The following is a 22,544-nucleotide window of genomic DNA, read 5'->3' as shown; positions in this document are numbered from 1 at the left end:
GTGTTTTCCTCATCTGATGTTTTTCCCCCAATATTAACGATGTCAGTTCAAGCACCTGACAATAACCAAACCACGGCAACATGCTGTTTTGTTAGTAACAAGTGTAGTCTGAATGAAAGACCATTGACATGTTCGGGGGGATGATTCATGCTAAGACAGAGGAGTGGAGACAGGATGTTACCTTTGCAACAAGCATCTGCTGCTGGGCTTCGATTTGCTGCTGCTGCCGTGTTGCCATCTCCTGCAGCTCTGACAGTGTGAGCTCCACACGCTGATTCCCCACCTACACACAAACACACACAGACACAGGGACATAAGATCAGGTCAAGCAAGGTCAAGAAATCACAATCTCTTAAATCGGAGCAGTGTCCAGATACTGACATTGGACTGAGGCAGATGATAAATGAGGATCAGCAGTGAGGCTGCTCTTGTTGGTACTGGGTCATCCATTTTTTTTTTAATGAGGACAAACACAAATTAAAATTTCATGCAAATAAACCCTCCCATATTTAAAGTTGTTTCCATCAAATCAATGTATGACCCTATGGGATGTGCTTTAAATACCACTGAATAAGGATGCATGTCTCATCCTTCAGCCAAAACAGGTTTAAACCATTTAGCAGCTCTGATCTCACATGTAAATAGTCTTATACCTACTCAACTACCCATTTGTTATACAGTAGGAACACTTTTATGATTAATGTGCAGAACAAACCAGAAAATACATCCAGCATAAAATGTTGCACACGTGAAAAATGTTGGAAAACAAAAAACAAAACAAGAACAAAGAAACGGGTTCCACAGATGTCTGATTTTGACAGCCAGAGGGTCAAACAGTCAGATTATGCTTCCTCCGCAACATGGCTCCAACTATCATTAAGAATGGGACGTTAATTATGATGAGACTCCGTTAGTGAGAAGGAGAGGCGGCGGCGCTGAGGGCAATGTGTCATTTGGTGTTTGCACACAAGGCGAAGGCTTCGTGTCGCATCGTGAGAGGAGGAGAACACAGAGCGGTTACAGTGAAGCTATCATCGCTGGACAAAGGTCGCTGCCTGTGTTGTGCCATTCTTCATCTGGTCTGGCTTTACACTTTGTAAAATCGACAAAATGAGACGTCAGAGTTGCTTGGGTTTGCTGCTGAATAACGGGAACCGGTGCATGTGGGCGGAGGGCAGTTTAAATTATGCTAAACAAAACAGAAAGATGAGAAGCGCAGAAAATCTGGATAACGGACCAAAAAAACCAAACAAGCAAAAATGATTCCATCACAGTTTCCACAAAGACAGTTTGATGCAAATTGATCCACAACCTACAAATTCAGTTTAGTGCCACAGAACGGAAAGAAAAACAGAGAGAGGCTGGAATGAGGAAAATGACTTTGCCATAAATCAATTAAGGGATCAATCAACTAAGCCTTCTGCCTCTAATAGTAACAAGGGTTATATACAGTGTAGCAACAAAGAAAGCAACACATGCAACCTGCAGATAAACACCGTCAGAAAGCTGCGGTATAGCTGTAACAGTGAAACTGGTTGGACCAGAAAATGAAAACAAAGATTCACCGGTTCAGATGAAATTCTCCTCTTGAGCCAGAAGTCAAGCGCCCATGTGTTGTTGCCGAGCTCGCAGAAAGAAGCACGACTAGCTATCATGTTCTATTCTGTTTCTCCCCCAATCAAACCGTCATCCTACAGACATCTGAATTTCACAAAAGCAGTTGCTTCAGTCAGCACACTGGCAGACAACTCTTCAATAACACAGCGTAACTGAGGGAGCGGTGAATGCGGTCCTTCAAACTACAAGCGGTACTGAAATGCCGAAGTGCTGCCAGACTTGCCTTTAGCGAGCGCGTTCAAAGAGGGAGGAGAGAGGAGACGATGAAGGAAATGTCACACTGGCAAATGTGGAGTGGTGGTTTGGGTTTGGGTTTTTTTTAACCGTTTAAGAGATTGGGTAAGAGACATAGGAATAATGACGACATGAAGATAGATGTTGCATTATTTCAAATGTATGTTAAGTGTGTGCTTGGGTGAAAAGCAGGAGACACAAGACTAAACCCAGGTCAAATAAACATGTCATGCAAAAGGCAAAAAATATTGTATGCACTTTTCTAACTGGATCAGAGGAGGCAGACATCTGTGAATCACCTCGTCTGAATAAAACATGCTTCTTCTCAGGATTTTTCTTTTTGCCTTTAAAAGTCCTGTGAAGTAAGGCAACAATAGCGCACATCTCATACTTCATCTCGTCTCGGAGGACACGCGGTGCAGCATCCGCAGCTCACACAGTGTTTCCCTACCTGGCGTTTGTAAAGGCATTTAGACACAAGAATGTCCAGGGTGAGTCAACCCGCACAGAGACGGAGAGAGAGAGAGAGAGAACAGGGGGAAGCCAGTGGCGTGTGTTCACTCTCTCTCACACACACACACGCTCAAATGCACTCGGTGACAATTCACCCGAGGGAGAAACAGACACACGCGCCCTCAGACAGTGATGAAGAGGGAGTTGGAGAAACACCCAAATGAGCACATCATAGAGAGAGGGAGAGAGAGAAAGTGAGGGAGGGCGGGAGAGCAAAAGAGAGAGTGAAAGAGAAATAAACAAAAAAATAATAAATATATAAATAAATAAATACATTTTTTATTCTACATATACTTTGTAGTTCTTTGTAACTCTGAAGTTTATTGTTTTGTTTCATTGAGTTTTTATGCTTTGGCATCATGACATTCATGCCAATAAAGCGAATTTGAATTTGAATTTGAGAGAGAGAGGGGCCCTCAATGAGGAGGTGCACATAAATTAAGACACTAGTTGCATAAATCTGTACATAGCTTATAGATAATGGCGAAAAATCATCATACTATCAAAATAATGCAAGACTTAACATAAACAGTAAACTGAACATTTTCAGCAACTACTCAAATGATCGATTTGTCTCATACAGTACATACGGTCTCATATCAGGTGGTTAAATAAATGCCGTTTGCTTATTATTGGCAGATAAAGAAATAAAGGGAATAACTGTTAAGGACCTATTGTTGAATGTAGCAATTATTTGAATTGTTGATTCATGCGTTCATTTATGTGCGAAATAACAAAAATGCCAAACAATAACTGTTTATCAAAATTGTTCCTGATTTATATCTTTTAAGTTTTTGGCAAAGGAAATGAGATGATTCAGCACTGTGCCAACACCACCCTGCCATCATCAATTATGGAGACTTATGATACAAAAAAAAACAATAAAAAAACACACACATTAAAAATACATGCGATCATTGTCATGTTCCCTTGAGGCACCTCTGCTCTTTACAAGACAGCGGCCCCCTCAGAGGTTGATCGGCTCTGCTCGGTGGAGAGAAAGCCCTGGGGTTTGGTCAGCAGCCCGTGGAAAAGCCGAAGCAATGATCCTCTTAAAGGCCGTTATATCATCCAGCAGGCTGACTGATATAATCCTCTAAATCAGATATTAGCAAGAAACTCGGTCACAAATGAGCCTCAGCACTTGGGAGGTTGAGATGAGTCGACCTCCTCTTTGAATGAACGGATGGTGACGATGAAATAGATGTTTTTATTTGTCACTGCACGCTGTGATTTTATAGGGTATTACCATGATTAAACTGAGACTGTCGCTTGCAGAACGGATCAATGACTGATATGTAGATCCATAAAAAATATGTATTACCTCCACCCATTCAAGAGTCAAAAGTTCATTCAGGATAATAAAAGGAATGGCTTCTAGCTGCTCTTGCACTACATTCCTATAATCTTTTTTTTTTATGAAACAAAAACCCCCTCAGTCTCCCGCTGTGCTGGATTTTACCCTCCACCCTTAAGGTTGAATTAGCTACGGTTTCTTGACCGCAACACTTTCCTATTGTGAAATCTGGGACAGATGGTCAGAGAGAGAAAGGATGCCACGCCAGAGGCTGCTCTTATCAGAGTCATTCACATCTCTCAGCACATACAACCTAAAGCTAGAGATGAACATGCACAGCTATGATGGGTGCACCTGACACGGAAACACGGACGGCGTCTGGACACAGCGGGGTCAGTGAGGTTACTCTGGAAAAAACCAGCTTCATAGCAGAATTATTATATGTCCACAGACGTCAACAACACATCCGCTTCATAACAGAGGTTGGAGACACTGTGTTCTTCCAGGGAACATCTGGCGTTAGCTTCCCTACAACACGGCAATCTCAGCCCACACAGTCCTTGTTTGTGGTTCCCTGATGGCGGAAGAACGAGCTACCAAACGCTACGAGAGCAGAGGGAGTCCCTCTCTATTTTTAACAATCTCTTGAAGGCTCATCTCTTCCAACAGCCCCTCTACTCCTACCGCCTCTAACACACGATGCCTAACTCTGTTGAACCGATTTAATATTTATTTCCTCCAAAAGTCTGATGCTTGACGTCCATCCCTCACTTGACGTCGCTTTACATAACAGCGGCTTCCAAATGCGCAAACGTAATGTAAACATAATGTCATGTGTGTCACTGTTGTGCTGTACAATGAAAAACCAAAAATGCTGGTGCAGAATAAACACACTACACTTGTAGATGTTTACCTAACACAATGACGTCAGGATAGTGACCCTCAGTAATACTTGATTTGAAGCCTGTAATGTCCAAACACTTCAAAAGAGAACCAGCGTCTTCATGTTGGTATAAACTAGAATTTAAAATTGGAGCTTCAAAATATTGCTGATGCTAATATCTAAACACCTCATAGAAACATAATTCGGGAAGCCTAAACAATTTCCTCTGTTAATTTTTTGTCGATTATTATATATTTTCATTGTTTTATTTGTCTCTCTCTCATGTGTAACCTTGTAAAACCTTAGAAACATATATACTGCTTGCATTCCTGTACATCCCTTACCTATCCATGACAGAAGGCAACAGAATACAGTCGGTTGTTGCAAGTACATTTCTATATTAACATCATTTAGATAATGCTAATTAAGTCTCACCCCATTCTCATTGTGCTTCTCTCCAGTGTTTCCACTTCTGCGGCTCGTCTGATCCTGAGACTGCTGACTCCCTGCAAAAAGAAACAGTCACCATCACCAACAGCGGTAGGACAGAGACACACACACACACACACACACACACACACACACACACAAGTGTGCACAGTGCAGATTCAGAGACAACAGCCATTGTCAGGAATAGTTTGAAAATTCACTGACATGATTGCCCATGACAGACGGATTTAAGAACTGGGACAAGCACTGCTGACTAAAGCCACCTAACTCAAACTTGACGGAAAGATGGGAATAAATGATTAAAAACGTCACAGGAAAAGACAGAGAACTGGCCACTTCTGCTATATTTCTAACAGTAAAAAAATCTGAAGAAATGTTCTTTTTCATTCAGGCTCTGAATTTCTATCAAACATGAATCAGATCAGGACCACGTCGCAGCGAGTTTGTCTCCCTGTTGCCAGTTAATTTCCTGTGTAATACTTCTATACATTACATCTGACTTCAATTAAAGCCACAGAAAACTAATGTGGCTGAGTGAGCGTCTGGTCTTGTGCAGAGCTGGAGTCGGTGATTTGATTGATTTTTAGCTTGGCTGCGTTTTACACCTGGTCTTTCATGTGGCTATACTCCATCCAAACACAAACGCAAAAAGATTTGTGTTAAGATAGTGTGGGTGTGGGTGGGTGTGTGGAAATGGGGCAGTGGTTATTTTCCGGTGACATGCCCCATCAAGCATCAATTGAACTTCACTTTATCATCTTCAACAGCCTTTTAAACTCATAAGGACACCACTGCTTATGGGATATCCAGACTGTTAGAACTTGGTTCAAAGAAGAAAAAAAAAAAGACCACACAGGGTTTGATTTGATTTAAAATGCAAGCAAGAATGCAACCACACCTAAATCCAACAGACTAAAGCCTTGTTCAGATTGCAGCCCAAATCTGATTTTTTTGCAAATCTGATCAGACTGACTGACAGTCCACATTACATATTGCAAGTGATCAGATCCGATTTGCGTGTGTGCATATTGCGTGTGTCTTATCCATATTAATTTCTATGATAACAGGCTACGGCCAGAAAAAAAACAAACAAAACGGAAAACCGTGAACTGTGTTTGTTTCCGTTCCAAATCATGTGGAGCTGTGGTACAAAATAGTCTGCTAACTGCAAGGAAGCGACAGTGGAACGTGGCGTCTAGTGCAGGCAGACCAGCGATGCAATGTGGTGCTCACATTTCTGGATGCGAGAGTAGACGTTCCACACGATTTGTCGGTTTTTGCTTGTGACGCGCTGCGAGTAACACAGAAGCTGCTTCGAAATCCTATTTACCTACGTATGTGGTTTGAATCGGATCTCATGTGGTTTTTGGCTGTTCGGACTATCAAAAAATCTAACTAGATACAATCTGGATATGTTAAAGATCCAATTTTGAGTGGCAGTGTGAACAAAGACTTTGAGAAACCATAGTGAGAAAGAGAAAACACTGGCGGACACCGGCGCCATGGCTGGGCAACCAGCCAGAACAGGTGTCAGGAATTCCCTGACTACGCTCGACTCCACCCTCCACGCTCCCTCAGGCAGAGACCACACAGCTAGCAGAGGAGAGCCAGGGCGTCGTGTACGCACCTTGATCGCTGCCCTCAGTTGGCGAATCTTCATGCCGGAGGAAGAACTTGACCTCTTGTTTCCGAGGCCCCCATTTCTGCAGGTGCTCGTACATCATGTGCTCGAAGGGGATCGCTCGCTCTGCGGAGGCAGTGAAAGGAAAAAGAGGAAATGGACCGATTAGTTACTGGCCAGGAGGTCAAGTGGAGATTCTGTGTGTTAAATTTTAAAAGCACAGGATGGAAGAATAAAACTTTTACTAGGATGAAGCAATGCGGTAAAACAAGTTCCCTGTTCTCTGCCATCTCAAACACCTCCCTTTTTTACTCCCATTAGTTTGTGATGCTAAAACCTCAACACAGCGGTAAAGGGGAACTGTGTGTGCGTGTTGCCATTATCTGGTTGATGGTTACTTTAATTGAAAAGTTGATGAAACTTTTTTGATGAACTTATGAGAATTAAATCAAGCTGTAAAATCTCCAGGAGGACTTTCTTTTCTGAGACTGATGGATAACTATGCATGCTTATTTCTTTCTTTTTTTTTTAACCCCATTTCAAGAGGACAGCCTGCTGTAGGCACAGTGAGACTGAGAGACAAAGAGATGGAAACAAAGACCGGCGGGTTTTAGGAGGTTTCGGGGGATGACGGCTGCATTGTCAGGCACCAGCCGAACATGATTGCATAACGTGGTTTAATAAAGCTCTTGGCTGGGATGTTGTTTTCAACAGAGGAGTGGCCCCTCAGCAAAAAAACGCTGATAACACCGGGCGTGTCAGCGCTACGACGATGATGGGACCAAATCGTTTGGACCGAGTGGAATCCGTTGTGACAGTGTTGTAGACACAACCCTTTTCTGACCGACAAATTTAGACTGAAAGTGAATAATTGCTCGACTCTGGTAACAGCTGATGGGAATGGGGATATTTTATTATTTCTGTTAAAACATGCTTTTCTCTTCGTTAAAGGGATAGTTCAACATTTTGGCAAATTGGCCCATTGCCATAATTGCTATAGTCATAGCAGTAGGTTCGTTACCTTTAATTGTAGGTGTAAGCTATTTTTAGTACAGCGGAGCGCAGCAGCTGGCTGCTCAGAGCTACGCTATGGAGGCTAACGGAATTTCTTGGTTTCCCTCATTAAACTCATCAAATACAAAATCCCAAAACTCCACAGCGCTTTTGTAGACAAGTTGTGACCTGCACAACCACCACGCTATGAGATAATGACGGAACGATACGAAACGGAGCCGTTTTCGAGGTAAATTCATACAAAACCGCTGATGCGCGTTGCGTTCAGGGACAGTTTTTCAGCAAGCAGTCTCCGTATTTACCCTGTATTTACCTCGAAAACGGCTCCGTTTCGTATCGTTCCGTCATTATCTCATAGCGTGGTGGTTGTGCAGGTCACAACTTGTCTACAAAAGCGCTGTGGAGTTTTGGGATGTTGAATTTGATGAGTTTAATGAGGGAAACCAAGAAATTCCGTTAGCCTCCATAGCGTAGCTCTGAGCAGCCAGCTGCTGCGCTCCGCCGTACTGAAAATAGCTTACACCTACAATTAAAGGTAATGAACCTACTGCTATGACTATAGCAATTATGGCAATGGGCCAATTTGCCAAAATGTTGAACTATCCCTTTAAGGGAGTAAAACTTATTCATGACTTGTCCAGGATTTTCCTCCTCCCAGGTAGTTGCGCTTCGCCCTTTTCGACACCTGAACTTTCTATAATAGAGTGCTTGTTTTACATTAATGAGTAAAGGTAAAGGCTAAATTAAACTCGTGTACATCCAAGTGAAGTGTCAAACTCAGTGATAATGGACTTTCAGATTACTTCACCTTCACGCATCACTTGTAACACCCTCTGTTCTTTCTCTGTAACATGGCAGGGCACTGAACACTGCTCCCACAAGAGGAGAAGAAGGAGAAGAGGAAGAGGAAGAAGCAGAAGAAAGCAGCACAGCTTGATCCAGTTCTTACCGTTGCCTCTCCAGACCTCAGCCAGGTGGCAGCCGCTCTCCCCTGGCTCTTTGCAGAACTCGACAACATCACGACACGTCGTCTCAGGGGTGATGGGCACCTCAGTCACAGCCTGTTCCCCATCGCTGAGGTACACCGTCAATATCATCTGAAGGAGGAATAAAAAGATGATCAACAATGATGCCATACAATTAGAGCATGAAGGATTAAGAATACAGTAACTAAAATAATGAGGATATGAAAACATAGTGGCAGATATTACCAGCAGAGGTTGAGTTGTGTATAAACAATATAGATATATGGGATGTAGAGTGTTGTTTAAACTCTTGTAAAAAGCCCATCAATCCAACACCACATCTTGCTGTCCCCTTGGCCCTTGTCGGTGCGCCGCTGGTGGACTCGTGCCTGTGCCTGCCACATTTCTGTTTACTATGACTCAGGCCTGCCATAGCTTAACATACAAAGTGAGGCAAGACATAGCAATGCAAGCCCTTACACACTTCTGTTTGTACTCATCTAACAGTAAAAGCAGCGACCACACAGTCCCCTCTAAGTTCTCCACAAATCACCTTCAGGACTTGTTGACTTTGTTGAAACATGGAGGGAAACTGCAAATCTATTCTCATCTATCCTGGAGAACAGGACGAGGAATTACGTGAACTTCATCCTACACAGCGAGTCAAGTGTTACTTTGTACCTGCAGCTATCAGACTGTACATCACTACCGGTCCAAACATCATCAGCCAACTACTATTGTGACACGGCAGTTGGGCTGTAAAATGTATATGACCTTTGGACCTATCCCTCTTGTTCTGTTTGTGTCTTCAGCTTGAATATAGGCGCTGAAATTACCAACTGATTAATTAACCTTATCACTGACAGAAAATCAACAAAGAGATGGGGAAATTACAACATGATATGAATAACCTGGCCATTATAACATGGACCACTAGTTGCTGGGCAACACAGTAGCCTATTAAACTGGTTTGTGCCAATAATCACAAATCTCTGCATCAGTGACATTTGGCCACAGAAATGTCATTAACTAGACAAAAGTTGAGAGTTCATTTAAGTAGTTTGGCACATATGGGGAATTATAATACTTTAGCTGCAGGTTAGCACATTTGGCTGCAACACTTGTCACTTTAGTTGATTAGACTGTCAAAGTTGCAGACATTTGTAATAAGCGGTTAATCACGAGGACTGAAGCTGCTCAAACGCAAGAAAAATATTTCTGTGACATTATTGGAAACTAAGTGCTTTTTGACTGATGTTGAGTAAAAGTAAACAAAGTCACGCAGCACCAGAATTTGAAACCAAACTTTAAATGAAGATGCTTATTTTGGCATATTAAAGACATCACAATATGAATAAATAAAAAGTAACTTGGTGTGTGTCCATCATCTGTATTTCTGGACAGTTGATAGTCTTTACACATATCCAATACCCTTAAAATGAGGAAAGCTGGAGCAATGCAAAAAGTAAATCTGGACTGATAACAACACTGATTTAGTCTGAATACTGAGTATTAAGTACATTCAAAAACATGATTATCCATTGAATCTAAATCTAAATGTAAATCTAAACTATTTTTCACAGTTTGACAGTCGTCTTTTTTTCCCTGTGTTATTTGGTTTGGTTTTCATAAAAAGCAAAACTCTTCTGCATTCAGTTATACAGCACATGCATGACATGTTTTTTCCCTCTACAGTGGCAGATTTTCATTGTTTTCTATGGCACAGAGCACTCCAGGTGGTTGAGGTGTGTCTTCCTGTTTTATGTGACAGACTCACCATACTGTAGTGTGCCACTAAGAAAAAAAGGACTGAGAGGGCAAAAAAAGGACAAAATATCAATAACAAAGCCAAAGAGTTTTGAAGGGATGCTCAAATTTGTGCAAGTTGAATGTGAGTTCATCTATTTGTCAGTAAACAGAGTAGAAAGGGTGAGCTGGATTCCCTGTGTTTTAGTAGCTCGCTTTTAACCTGCTCAACTTTTTCACATTTCTTGTAAGTGCTTCCCTGGCTGAACAACATGCCATAACAGGGAGGGGTCTGAGCCAAAAGAACTTCAATGTAATTATCTAAGCAACTGAGACTTAAATTAAGCATTACTTACACTTCCATATTGCTTCCCTTTTCTAGACCAACAGCTACACCACTCTGTTTACATGTGGCCCACTGCACAAAGCAATATGCTATAGTGTCAAACCAAATATGTGAAAAAAATGTAATAAAGAAAAACACTGCAAAGGGGCAATAATTAAACCACTAATATCTGTTTACAGAGTCTGTAGAATGACTCAGTGTTTTCAGGGGTCATTTGTTTCTCAGGGACACAGTGATACTGTCAGATTGATTTACTTTGCTTATGAAAAGCAAATATTGAATGTTTAACCTGCATTTTTTCAGCGAGCATAATTTAGCAGGCACTTCAATGCTATCTGAACTGTACATGTGGCCTCAGGGCGCATGCGTAGTGCTACAATGATTGACAGTGGAGTCCACTGTCATATATAATATCGCTTTAGTCGCAGTGACATGTATAGATTATTAGTCTGGGACTTCCTCCGAGACAAAGTGACTCATCCTTTGTAATGATTCAACTGTGTGATTCATGGACATTTTCTGCAGCAGCATCACTGGAACAGTCAGTGTGATCATTTGTGCTTGGGAGCCCCGTGTAACTTTAACTCAGCTGATAATGATCCTAAAAGCTCATGTTTTAGCCAATTCTGCAAACTGACGGAGATGAGATGGTACTGGAGCCGAGGCACGGCTAACATTGTGTTCCTAGGCAGTGCACAGGCTTTCCATCCCAACACACATCCATCCATCCAACTAAACAACTATGAGTCTTCACCCACATGTGACAGATGATAGTGATAGATGTCATCTTTGAGACCTGATCTGCCAGAGCATTATTGACAAAAACAGTGAATATGCTGGATGTTAGTCATACTTGATAGGTAATTACTTTGCTAATCCCCATGGGATATTGGGAGGCTAGCAGCTGCATAATGAGATAAGACGTAATGCACAGATAAAGAAAACAGAGAACACAAAACATCCCAACCCCATTTGTTCTGGAGGAAATTGTGGCTGATATGAAATGACTGTAGGATGCATACAATGAATTCTTACATGATACAATTGTTCCATGTATGAAATAACATACACAAAAAGTATAATGTAAAAAATAATAACAATAAAACTGGACTCCTATAAACAACATTTTTTCTACTTCTACCACACAGACCTCTTTACCATTAGTGTCCTTGAAAACAAACTGTCAATCAGCACAAACAATCAACCAATCAGACACGATGATGAGCCTGATTGAAAATGGCCCCTGAGAGCAAGTAGAGAATCCTCCTTAACATCAACATAAACTACCAAATCATGTGACAATACATTCAAAGAGTGACAGTGCAAAAAAAATAAGAAACTCCAGTGTCCAAGCTGGCTGACCACTGGAGAAATACGAACCGCCCTGACTAAGTTGCGTCTGCCCATGCTCTTGACTCTCTTGACCGCCCTCCGTTTCCGTCTGATCTCCTTCTTTGGCGGCCGGTGGTGCTCCTTCGCCCAGATGGGGTTCTCTTTCGAGAGGCTAACAAGGCCACGCAACACTATAGTCACAAACCTCTTCATCATAGCACTGGCGCTCTCACGGGCATGAGACTTCACTATTACGCCATTCCCAGGCAGACCTCTGAAGCCGACAGCGGTGCGTGCATTAGAAAAGTGCTGCAGAGGAGACTTGGGAGGAAAATACACTTGCTGTATGTGTTATTCGGAGAGGGAGGGAGGGAGGGAGGGAGGGATGGAGGAGGGAAGGAGGGAGGGGAAGGAGAGAGAGAGGGAGGGAGGGAGAGAGAGCTGGGGAGAAAAAACAGCAAGACAGAGAGAGCGAGAGAGAGAGAGAGAAAGCGAGGGGGGGGATCACAGAGTGGTGGGTGTGGGTGCCAGTAAGTCCTTCTCTCGGACTAGTGTCCCTAGGTTTTGCTGGTGGCTGCAACACCAACGACTCCCCGTTAATGAGAGTAGTTTGGCGACAGCTATGACTGGCAGGCAGGCAGGCAAGGCCACCGTCATCTGTACGCTGCATGTCGGCCGTACATGACTGGAAACATATAGCGCCTCTGTTGCCCGATGCATAATGCTACAGTGGGCATCGTCTGGAGATGGGGGCATTTATCATTTAACTTCTGAGAGGGAGAGGGATGCTTGGCTGGCCTGATCTCTAGGAGGATAACTCAAACAGTCATTTCTTCTCACCATCCCTGTCACTCATTTACTCGCAAAAAGGCAGCCGGGATGATGGAGACGGATCTAGTGGAGGAACGTTTCCTGAGAACACAAACCTAAACTCACAACTTTCTCATGCACAGGCTTTTCACAGCTGTTAAAGAATAAACCAGGACGAATGGAACCCCTGAACGTATCTGCTCACATTAAATAATCGAGTAAAATCTTTTCAACCAAAATGCATGAAACAGGAACTATCACACTTGGATCCAGTATTAGGCATGACTTTGCTTAATCATCTTGGTCAAAAATAACTCAAATCATACATAAATCCGTGCGCTGCCTGGGACATGAGCAGGTTGCCCTCAACATCCTTGACTAACAGAGAGTGCTGTGTAATCTAGACAGTTCATGCAGCCTAAATATGCCAAACACTGCCCATCTGGCTAAAAATGGCACTGAACCATATGGAGGAAAGATGAGGTCATGACATGAAAAATGACGGTGAAACAAACTGTCCCCTTCAACCAGCCAGGCTCCAAAAGCTGAATTAGGAGTGCTGCTGCCTTACTGCACAAGCACAAACTAGTTATATACATATAAAACTAAAGCAGCACAATGTTGACACTTCAGAAAGACTGACCACCACAACACAACTTTAACCACAGCAGCTTAGCTATTGAATTGAATTGAATGGGTAGTAACATGTTGTTTGGATAATTACCAGTAGGAAGCATTACAGTATCACAATCAATCAGTGTCCTATCCCATTATTTATTTAAGTATAATTTCAATGATAATGGTTTATAAAAATCATCAATGTTGACTCTGATTATGCACATATTTAACGTATCATTTAAATGTATCATATATGCTGCTTTATTAATACATACACACACATTTATAAATATATGTAGCTGATAAGAGGGAGTACAGTATTAAGCTGTTAAAAAAAAGCTTGTCCCTTTCTCAAAAGCTGACTAATGTGCATTAGAGGAAGGCATTAATGAAGTCTAATTAATAATGAATGCTTATTTTACCAATTGAAAAAAACAGATGGGAGTTGTTAAATAAATCAATAACTGACTCTTCATTCATATGTTCATAGTGACTTTGGGGGGAAAAGGCTTTAATAGTGATAGTGACATTCATTAAATTTATGACATTTTACTTTTTAATAACGAGTGCTTTAAGGCATCACTGTGAAGGCTTAGCTGATGACATTTTAAACCAGCTTACCTCCAAAAACGAGAAAGCGACAATAAGATGCAATGTTTACTTTTCCTGTAAGTCACGCTCTGCCCAGCTCCACTGTGTGAGATTAATGCCACTTGACAATCTACTCAGCTCAAAAGTTCCCCTTAACAACAGAGCATTTGTCGACGCAGCCACACAGACCTAGATCTGCCAAGGTCTCATTGGCTGCTGGAGTCACGCGAGAACCGAGCGCGAGGCTGCCTCTCTGCTCGACTGGCTCTTTGACTCTGATAGCCTGTTGGTGCCACAGGGCACAAACGTGCACCAAGGCTACCATCACACTCAATCCTGCCAGCCTGATGGCAACAGCAAATATCAAGCGCTTTGTACTCCTGGTAACTTATACGGCTCTCTGAAGTTGAGCTTGTGAATCTGTTTTAAAGATTAGAAACAAAAATGACACTGTAGTGACTATATTTTTAAGAACTCATCTGTAAAACACAAGTCACAAAGACTGAATCACCTCCTTTTAGAATGACACCAAACTGAACCCATAGTAAACTTATCCTGCATCTCAGTTCATGTTTCTTTCCCTCAAGGCCAAAAAGGCTACTGTCACTTTTCCCACAGTCTATGGCTGCATTCTTTGCACTAATCTTAACAAAAGAGGTCCCAACAAAGCACTGCTCCGATAGAGTTGCCATTCAGGTGTCCTATCTGCTTTGCTACACATTGTGTCTTGAACAGTAACAACAGGTAAGAGAATTAAAATAGCTCTGTGATTGTACCTACTACTTTATAAATAGCAATCGTTTCATTTCAGCCTCATTCAACACAAATTCATCTTTATTATAAAGGGGGTAGGGTGAAGTTATCCTGTCCATATATGGTATTGTAATACATTTGTTCAGCATTTTATATATCTGCAAGCAAAATGTCCAATTTTGTGAGGACTACACATGTTATTCCCTCTGCTAAAAGCACATGGATGACAGATAGACCGTAATACCTCATACCTCAGTCATCAAATTGTGACAAGCACAGTTTGTATTTCCACTTCCTCATAACTTCAGTCACTATGATTCATTCATCAGTGTGAAATATTTAAGTCCTGCAGCTATAGACTCTTATCAAAGAGATATAGATAGACTCATGGTGGATAAAGTTGAGCTAACAGGAACTGATCTCACTCATTGGTTAGTGAAGCGGCAAGTGAAAAAGTAAATGGACAGGCATCAGTCTTGCTTGAACCTGCAACTAGAAAACACTGCATGGTTTGTTATTAAATCATTTTCATGCAGAGGAACCACACGTCTATCATACTGACAGAGGAATCCCAAACACGTAGCTACCACATAATAAATGGTAGGTGTGCCCAAACCAAAGACCATGCTCTCCCTCCCTGATGCTCCTGTGAAGAGCACGACACCTGACAGGTTTCTTCCACCTTGCACACATTTGATTTGATTATGTATAAAAGTGGGCAGGTCAATCAATAACCGTGAAGGCAGGCAGTGATTTTGAAATGATAAACCTTTTTTTTTTTTTTTTTTAATTCTACGAGAGCATGAATTGTTGTGCACTCACCGGCATCATATTGGCAGCTCTGGCAGGTCAAAACTACGGGTGCATCGGCAAGGTGTCTCACTGGTTCACCCGCTTATCCTCGACGGCCCCAGCGCAGAGGCGAGACCCACCTCGCTTAGTTTCCAGCTTCTAGTTACTCCAGTGACAACCAACTGGGCCGCAGTCCTCTCTGTGAACCACAACAGTGCATTTCTGTTGAGTACTATAAAAACTGAACATACTAATAACGTATTTGCCTTGTCAAAGTAGCGTCTATAATGCCATCGATTAAAAAACAACAACAACCGCTGATTTAAATGGCCCAGGCGTGGCTCCGTGCAGCTGCTGCTACAAACAAGCCGACGGTTAGCCCGTCTCTGTTAGCTCGCATTAAAAAAAAAAAAAAAGCACGACATGCAACGCCTTGCTGTTATCATGTAATAGCATGCTGACTATACTCACCAATGTCAGAGACGACTCATTGTTTCAGCCAGTAAATCTTTCTACGTCGCTGTTAAAAGGCACGAAGCTAACCGGACCAGCTGTCAGCCAGCCAGCCAGCTAGCGTTATCTCCAGTGAAGTATTAGCTGTGTTAGCTGGTTTCAGAGGCGGCTGCTACAGGACGGTATGCAGGGCGATCTCTCCGCTCCCCCGTCGGTCCTTCAGCTCGCACTGGCTGCACATCGGCGCAGGCTATCGACGGGGTGCGCTTCAAGCAAACGGAAATTAATAAATATCCACAAAGGTCGATTAACTCGTTTTCTCTTCTTATAGTTTTTGTTTTTTTAACGAACGCAGTAAATCACCGTGAGCAGCAAGGCTAGCGATGAAAATACAAATAGCTGGGATCCAGTTGTTGACGGCAGGGAGGGGCGGGGCCACAACACGGCGTCCGCGGCGACGCTGCTGACGCCGCGACGTCAAAAACCTAACGTCACCGGCCAGATCAGCGCCGCGTGCCAGGATACTCCTGGATTATCGCTATTACAGCTTTCTCCCACACACGCTTCTTCATCCCAAGTGAGAGATAAATTAGATTTAAAGTACAATTGCCGGTGCGTTGGAGTTCATCACTGAATCCATGATTGGAAACAGATAAACACATTTGAGCTTTGGGGTTGAGTTTGAGAACATGGTTATTATGAGATGATGTCATTTGCTATGAATCCTGCATGACAGCGTCTAGACTCTTCACACGAGCTATTAATAACAGATGTCATTTTTTTACACTCTTTTTTTCATCGTTTCAACAAGTTCATGATGACATATCGCTTGGTGAAGCTTTTTTCTTTTCAGTTTCTCAACATGTTTGCAAGGTAATATCAAAAATGAAATAATGTAAATTTATATTTATTCATTTACTTACTTATTACTACACGGAGCACATTAAATTAAGAATAACATCCAACCAAAATCTAGGCCTTAAAAATTAGTGAAGAAAGTTTGCAGGTGTTATAAAGGTTTTTTGCTCAAACATATGGAACTTTTGTGTTTTTCTTCAACATGCACATCATGTCTGAAGAAGAAGAAAAAAACAGCCGCTCCATGTGTTCAGTACACTCACCACCTGTATAATATAATGCTCTTAATGGTGTAGCAACAATAGCAAAATGTGAGGATGTGCATGGTACTCCCTCAGAACAGCAGGTTACCACCAAAGACTGTGGCAAATAGAGTAGATCTAAGGCCTGCTAGCAATATGTTTTTGATGTTTTTTATTTTATGACTAAAGACATAAAGGTTTAAAGTTACCTTGTGAGGCCCCTGTGATGCACGTGGACCCTATCTTGCCCCTTCTGCAAACAAAAACGACTAACAAGTTACACTAGTGACCTCAAGTGGCAAATAGTGAGAACTAATGTTATGAAAAGTGTGACTGGTAAAGCATCTTGAGTGGATGGTTGTATTATTGGTGACCAAGGAATATACATCAAATTGTTAACAAGCATATTCATGATTTGTTGATCTGACTGTTGACAGGAGTTTGGCTTAGTCAATACAATGGAGGAAGTTAGGGTTAGACAGTGTTAATCAGATATAGATTGCTGGCAGGGGAACAAAATGCACATTAGGATCTGTTAACCATTTATTTGAAATTCTCAAGATCTATTATCAAGATTACATATATATTATTTTAATATAAAAAAAACGTTGCAACTCCTTTTGTGTTACAACGTTATGAACAAAGTTCATATAGACATAAAAATCATATCTGTGTGTGCACAAGTTTGTACATGCAGAAACAGAAACTTCTTACATGTGATTTATAAATTATATCCAACTGTACATAGATATCAATCATCAGTGTTCAAATCAGCCTTCAAGCTTTGTATTTAAATACAAAATAAATATTCTAAAAGATGTTACTCTCCTGTAATTGATGTTGTAGTTACACAAAATAACATTTCAAAGACAGGTTGCATATTAAAAAACATTATTCGTCATAAGTGGAACTTTTATAGCTTCCACCCAACTGAAACACCATGGAGAAATACAGTAAATCATTTCAACTGATTCATACAACAATGTCAACTCAGGTGGATAACTGATGTTAAATTGCACTTGCCCATGGGTGCGAGTGTGAGTGTGCGAGTTTGTTTGTCTCTATCAGTCAATACTGTGATAGCATGGCGACATGTCACCCTATGTCAGCTGAGATAGGCTGCAGCCGCTCCATGACCCTGCACAGGATAAGCGGTATGGATAATTCATGGACGAATGGATGGATGGACAGAGACAGAATCACAAGAAATGAGCTGACATCAAACAGGATTGTTGCACCTTTGGATACTTTTCTGGAGACTTTTCATTTGACCTTGCCACGAGTCCTTAGTTGAGAAAGCACTTTCTCTACCTACAACAAAGCAGAAAGGGAGCTTACGCAGCATTCACAACATTGTGGTTCATTATTACAAGTTATTTGTAATCAGATTTATACTGAACAACAACAACAGACCAACAAGGCACAACAAGGAACAGATCATGGCTCATCAGAGCTTGGGGTGCACTGCCACAATTAAATACCAAAAGAAAGAAACAAAGTAACTATTAAGTAATAATAATATGGAGTATAACAAAAAGGTACATAAAGAAAAAACTTAAATTAGAATTTGTTATTTTAAAATGACCTTAACACATAAACAGAAAGATGTTTATAATTATATCTTAGTGATTAGTGAAACTGCTAATGTCACTAAATAATGTCACATTTTTACCTGAAATAATTACCTACTCAGTTCTTTTAAGCTGCTACAAAACGTGAATAATTGTTCAGATGAGACTCACTGTGATGAACCAGTGGCTCTGTGGCCCGTAGCGAAGCTGTGACTTCAGGTTCATCTTACTGGCTGGAGCCAGAGCGTGGAGGTGGAGGTGGGGAACAGAGGAGAATGGAGGCACATGAAACCCCATGCTGCAGAGATGTAACAAAGAATTTTTTTTCTTGTAAAAAGCAGTAAATAACAAATTATACCATTGCTGAAATCACTACCAATATTCAAACAACATTATTAAAAACTGAATAATTGGGGGAAAAAATCAATAAAATATGTGAAGCAAAGTAGCCTAATTCATTTAAAAGGTATGTGCTGATCTCAGCACTGGGGATTGGTTTACCGGACATCATCATTGACTTTATTCTTCTCCAGTACACTCCTTCCCATTTTTTCCATGCGTTCCACTATCAACAAAAGAAAAATGGATATGGCTCATTCATTTAGCTGAAATGACTCATAAGAGGAGGACACAGCATTAATGATTACATTACTCAGCAGCTCATAGTCTTGCAGATAAGACCTTTGTCTATCAGTAGCCTAAGGACTTTAAAAATCAATGGAGGAAATACAGTCTCAGAACTTAAGGAAATGATGATCATATCATTTTAGATACAATGAGTAGCTATATGTAATCACGTGACGCTCATGGCTTGCATGAACTAAGATAAAAGCCCCATGGGTGCAAGCACAAAAATCTGGAGGGTCTCTGATTGTTCTTCATTTAACATCAAAACTCCCAAGCCAGTTTCTAGTTTAGACAGGACTTAACTGTCTTGGTATTTGCCAATGAGGTGACATCTCACAGTTTACTGTAATCAATGAAACCCTGCCGACCCAGCCTCCATTGATAAACCAATAGTAGTGGGGCAGATAAGCTCATATATGGAAGGAATTGTGCGTTTTAGTGACTAAAGCATGAAACTTTCAGCATTTCATCTACATACCCCAAGGTTTAATTTCAGACATGGAACCACTTTGGTGGCTGACCTTTAGGGGTCTTTAGGGGTCTTTTTCCACATTATTCCCCATTGGAAACCTATGAAAATCTGGGAAGTAAATCATTACCAATAAATTTCTTCACCATTGTGTTTAGGAAGGTGTGTAATATCATGTAATAAAATGTTGAAATTCAACTCCAGTGGGAAACCCCCTAAAAAACTACTCAAAGTTGGGGTACCCGTGCAGATTTTGCGAAAATTCCGTGATGTTAAATTTGGCCTTAAATATCTTGTGAGGGGTCAAACCAAGGGGGCAGTTGTCGGTCTGAGAAGTGAAGCTCACTTCCGCGTTCAAAAAACTGCAATCCCCTCGGATTCCTCTGGGGGCTGGTGTCAGAAAGCAGCATTCTCCATAGACCCCCATGTTAAAATCGCCGACTTTACATCCTCAGTAAACATGTTAAAAGCCTGGTGTCAGAACGTTTTTTCGTCTCAATCGATAGTTTCTACCCCCGCACACACTCTGAGGGGGGTGAATTTTTTTTTAACTCTATAGTTTTACTGTTATTAGGTTAAAATTCTGGCCAATCAGGGCGCGGAAACGTTGAGTGACAGGTCCGAGCAGCTCCGTGGACAGGCTGCTTCGAGGCCAGTGGGCGGGTTCTCGGCCGGCCAATCCAACATGGCGCTGTTCAGGCCGCCATATTTGAGTCACAAAAACGACTCCCCAAAACCAATGGGTGACGTCACGGACGCTACGTCCATTCTTTTTACAGTCTATGGGTCAAACTAGAGGTTTTTCATGATTCTGAGTTGATCGCAAACATTAGTTTTTCAGCCAAAACACTCCTTGGTGGAAAAAAACAGCCACACCCACTTTTCCTGCTCATCGGAACCCCCACTACCACCAATAGAATGTATTACAGAGAAGCCATTCCTTAGCATGGCAGAGGTTGTTTTACATAATACTACTAAATACTCAATAATATAACTTATATTCATCGTCTGTATAACGTTGTACAAGAAAAAAGGCTACAGAATATAAGTTATATTATTGAGTATTTAGTAGTATTATGTAACACAACCTCTGCCATGCTAAGGAATGGCTTCTCTGTAATACATTCTATTGGTGGTAGTGGGGGTTCCGATGAGCAGGAAAAGTGGGTGTGGCTATTTTTTTCCACCAAGGAGTGTTTTGGCTGAAAAACTAATGTTTGCGGTCAACTCAGAATCATGAAAAACCTCTAGTTTGACCCCTCACAAGTTACTTAAGGCCAAATTTAACATTTTGGAATTTTCGCAAAATCTGCACAGGTACCCCAACTTTGAGTAGTTTTTTAGGGGGTTTCCCACTGGAATTGAATTTCAACATTTTATTACATGATATTACACACCTTCCTAAACACAATGGTGAAGAAATTTATTGGTAATGATTTACTTCCCAGATTTTCATAGGTTTCCAATGGGGAATAATGTGGAAAAAGACCCCTAAAGACCCCTAAAGGTCAGCCACCAAAGTGGTTCCACGTCTGAAATTAAACCTTGGGGTATGTAGATGAAATGCTGAAAGTTTCATGCTTTAGTCACTAAAACGCACAATTATTTTGCTTATCTGCCCCACTATAGCAGGGCCGTTGTATAGGGGAGAAAGGTGATGATAATTCTAGGGGCCCAGCGCCCAGTAGGGCCCACAAAAAAAACCCAGTAGTCTAATCTTTGTATGACTGAATTATTCTGCATAAGACCCTGACTAGTACTCATAGTAATGCTGCATTAGCATCAAAACAAAGTAGGCTAAATAAAAAATGATAATACATACATAGTCTAAGAAAAAAAGTGTAAAAGTCAGGGGGAAGGGGCCCACTTTAGTATTCTTTCAGGGGGCCCAGAATTCCTAGCAACGGCCCTGACCAATAGTAGGCTACTTGTACTCGCTCACCCAGTGGGACGTCGCCCCCCTGCAGACTTTTACAGTTGTCTATGTGCTTCCTGGAGATGATGAGGTAGTGATGAGTGGCTCCGGGCTTCACGTCGCGAAAACAAACCAGCTCGTCGTCCTTAGAGACAGAGGAGGACGGTCGGGAAATTCCTGCTGCGGTAGTTGTTTTGTCAGTGAGTGGGGCGGAGTAGGCTACTTACACTCAGCAGGATCTCAGTGTCAGTCTGGCTGTTTGCTATTTGGCAGAAAGGACAGTCTTCGCTCCCAGAGGCGTCCTGAGACTCCATCACACTGCCCTTACAATCGGATTGTAAACCCGATACTCAGAAGTTGTGTTGTTCACACACAACAGACAGTAACACATGGGCGTGACTGTGGAGCAGGAGACAGGACAACCAGCAAGAAACAGAGCGAATCGAGTCGATCTGCTGCTGCATTCACGGAAACCTGGTTAATTCAAGTTTCAAACGGCTGTCAACAGGCTGTTGAAATGTAGAAGTAGCCTAGGATGGGTTTTCCCCCCCACTGTTTCTCTATGTCATCTCGTTATATTGTGGTATTTATAACAATGGCAATACAGAATAAAAGTGAAGTATAGTAGTACTGACTGAAAAAGTAGATTTGCACATAATCATAATATCATAATTCCACACACTTACACTAATTTTCTTGTAACATCCAATAGTGATAAAACTCTTAACCTCTAAATATACTCCAAGATCTGCATGGTAATAAGAACAACATAAAGTGACATGATAAGGGCCTTGAGATGATTATTACTCACCCTGAAATTGCTTTGT

At 41.6% G+C, this 22,544-nt stretch overlaps 2 protein-coding genes across 5 annotated transcripts in view; both read right to left on the bottom strand.

Annotated features, from left to right (window-relative positions):
* ppp1r13bb (protein phosphatase 1, regulatory subunit 13Bb) overlaps positions 1–16,477 on the bottom strand; it is a 28,186-nt gene extending 11,709 nt beyond the window's left edge. For all 4 annotated transcript variants that reach the window (XM_085771822.1, XM_085771824.1, XM_085771823.1 and 1 more), the window contains exons 1-6: positions 16,054–16,477; positions 15,613–15,781; positions 8,579–8,726; positions 6,622–6,741; positions 4,980–5,050; positions 182–283 (exon numbers count right to left, since the gene is read on the bottom strand). In XM_085771822.1, coding sequence (XP_085627948.1) covers positions 182–283; positions 4,980–5,050; positions 6,622–6,741; positions 8,579–8,726; positions 15,613–15,621 — 450 coding nt within the window. In that variant the 5' untranslated portion in view covers positions 15,622–15,781; positions 16,054–16,477. The remainder of the gene's footprint in view (positions 1–181; positions 284–4,979; positions 5,051–6,621; positions 6,742–8,578; positions 8,727–15,612; positions 15,782–16,053) is intronic.
* A 1,203-nt stretch (positions 16,478–17,680) lies between these two features.
* On the bottom strand, positions 17,681–22,122 carry LOC146961789 (adenosine 5'-monophosphoramidase HINT3-like). The gene is made up of 5 exons (XM_085770607.1): positions 21,945–22,122; positions 21,745–21,862; positions 19,208–19,271; positions 18,878–19,004; positions 17,681–18,446 (listed from the first exon to the last, which is right to left on the bottom strand). The coding sequence occupies exons 1-5, from the start codon at positions 22,029–22,031 to the stop codon at positions 18,399–18,401; spliced, it is 444 nt and encodes a 147-aa protein (XP_085626733.1). The 5' UTR covers positions 22,032–22,122; the 3' UTR covers positions 17,681–18,398.
* Between the last annotated feature and the right edge of the window lie 422 nt (positions 22,123–22,544).

The sequence above is a fragment of the Trachurus japonicus genome, chromosome 24, assembly GCF_045865225.1.
Source record: "Trachurus japonicus isolate A0001 chromosome 24, Traja_1.0".
NCBI classification, from domain to species: Eukaryota; Metazoa; Chordata; class Actinopteri; order Carangiformes; family Carangidae; genus Trachurus; species Trachurus japonicus.
The sequence above is the reverse complement of the archived record's forward strand: the minus strand, read 5'-3'. Positions and strand labels throughout refer to the sequence as shown.

Excerpts from the sequence above, each read along its gene's own strand:
- LOC146961789 (XM_085770607.1), bottom strand. The coding sequence starts at position 22,031 with ATGGAGTCTCAGGACGCCTCTGGGAGCGAAGACTGTCCTTTCTGCCAA. Across the intron at positions 21,863-21,944 it reads ACACTGAGATCCTGCTGAGT|GACGACGAGCTGGTTTGTTT; the intron begins GTAAGTAGCCTA and ends TCTGTCTCTAAG. Across the intron at positions 19,005-19,207 it reads AAAGTCAATGATGATGTCCG|CATGGGGTTTCATGTGCCTC; the intron begins GTAAACCAATCC and ends ACATCTCTGCAG.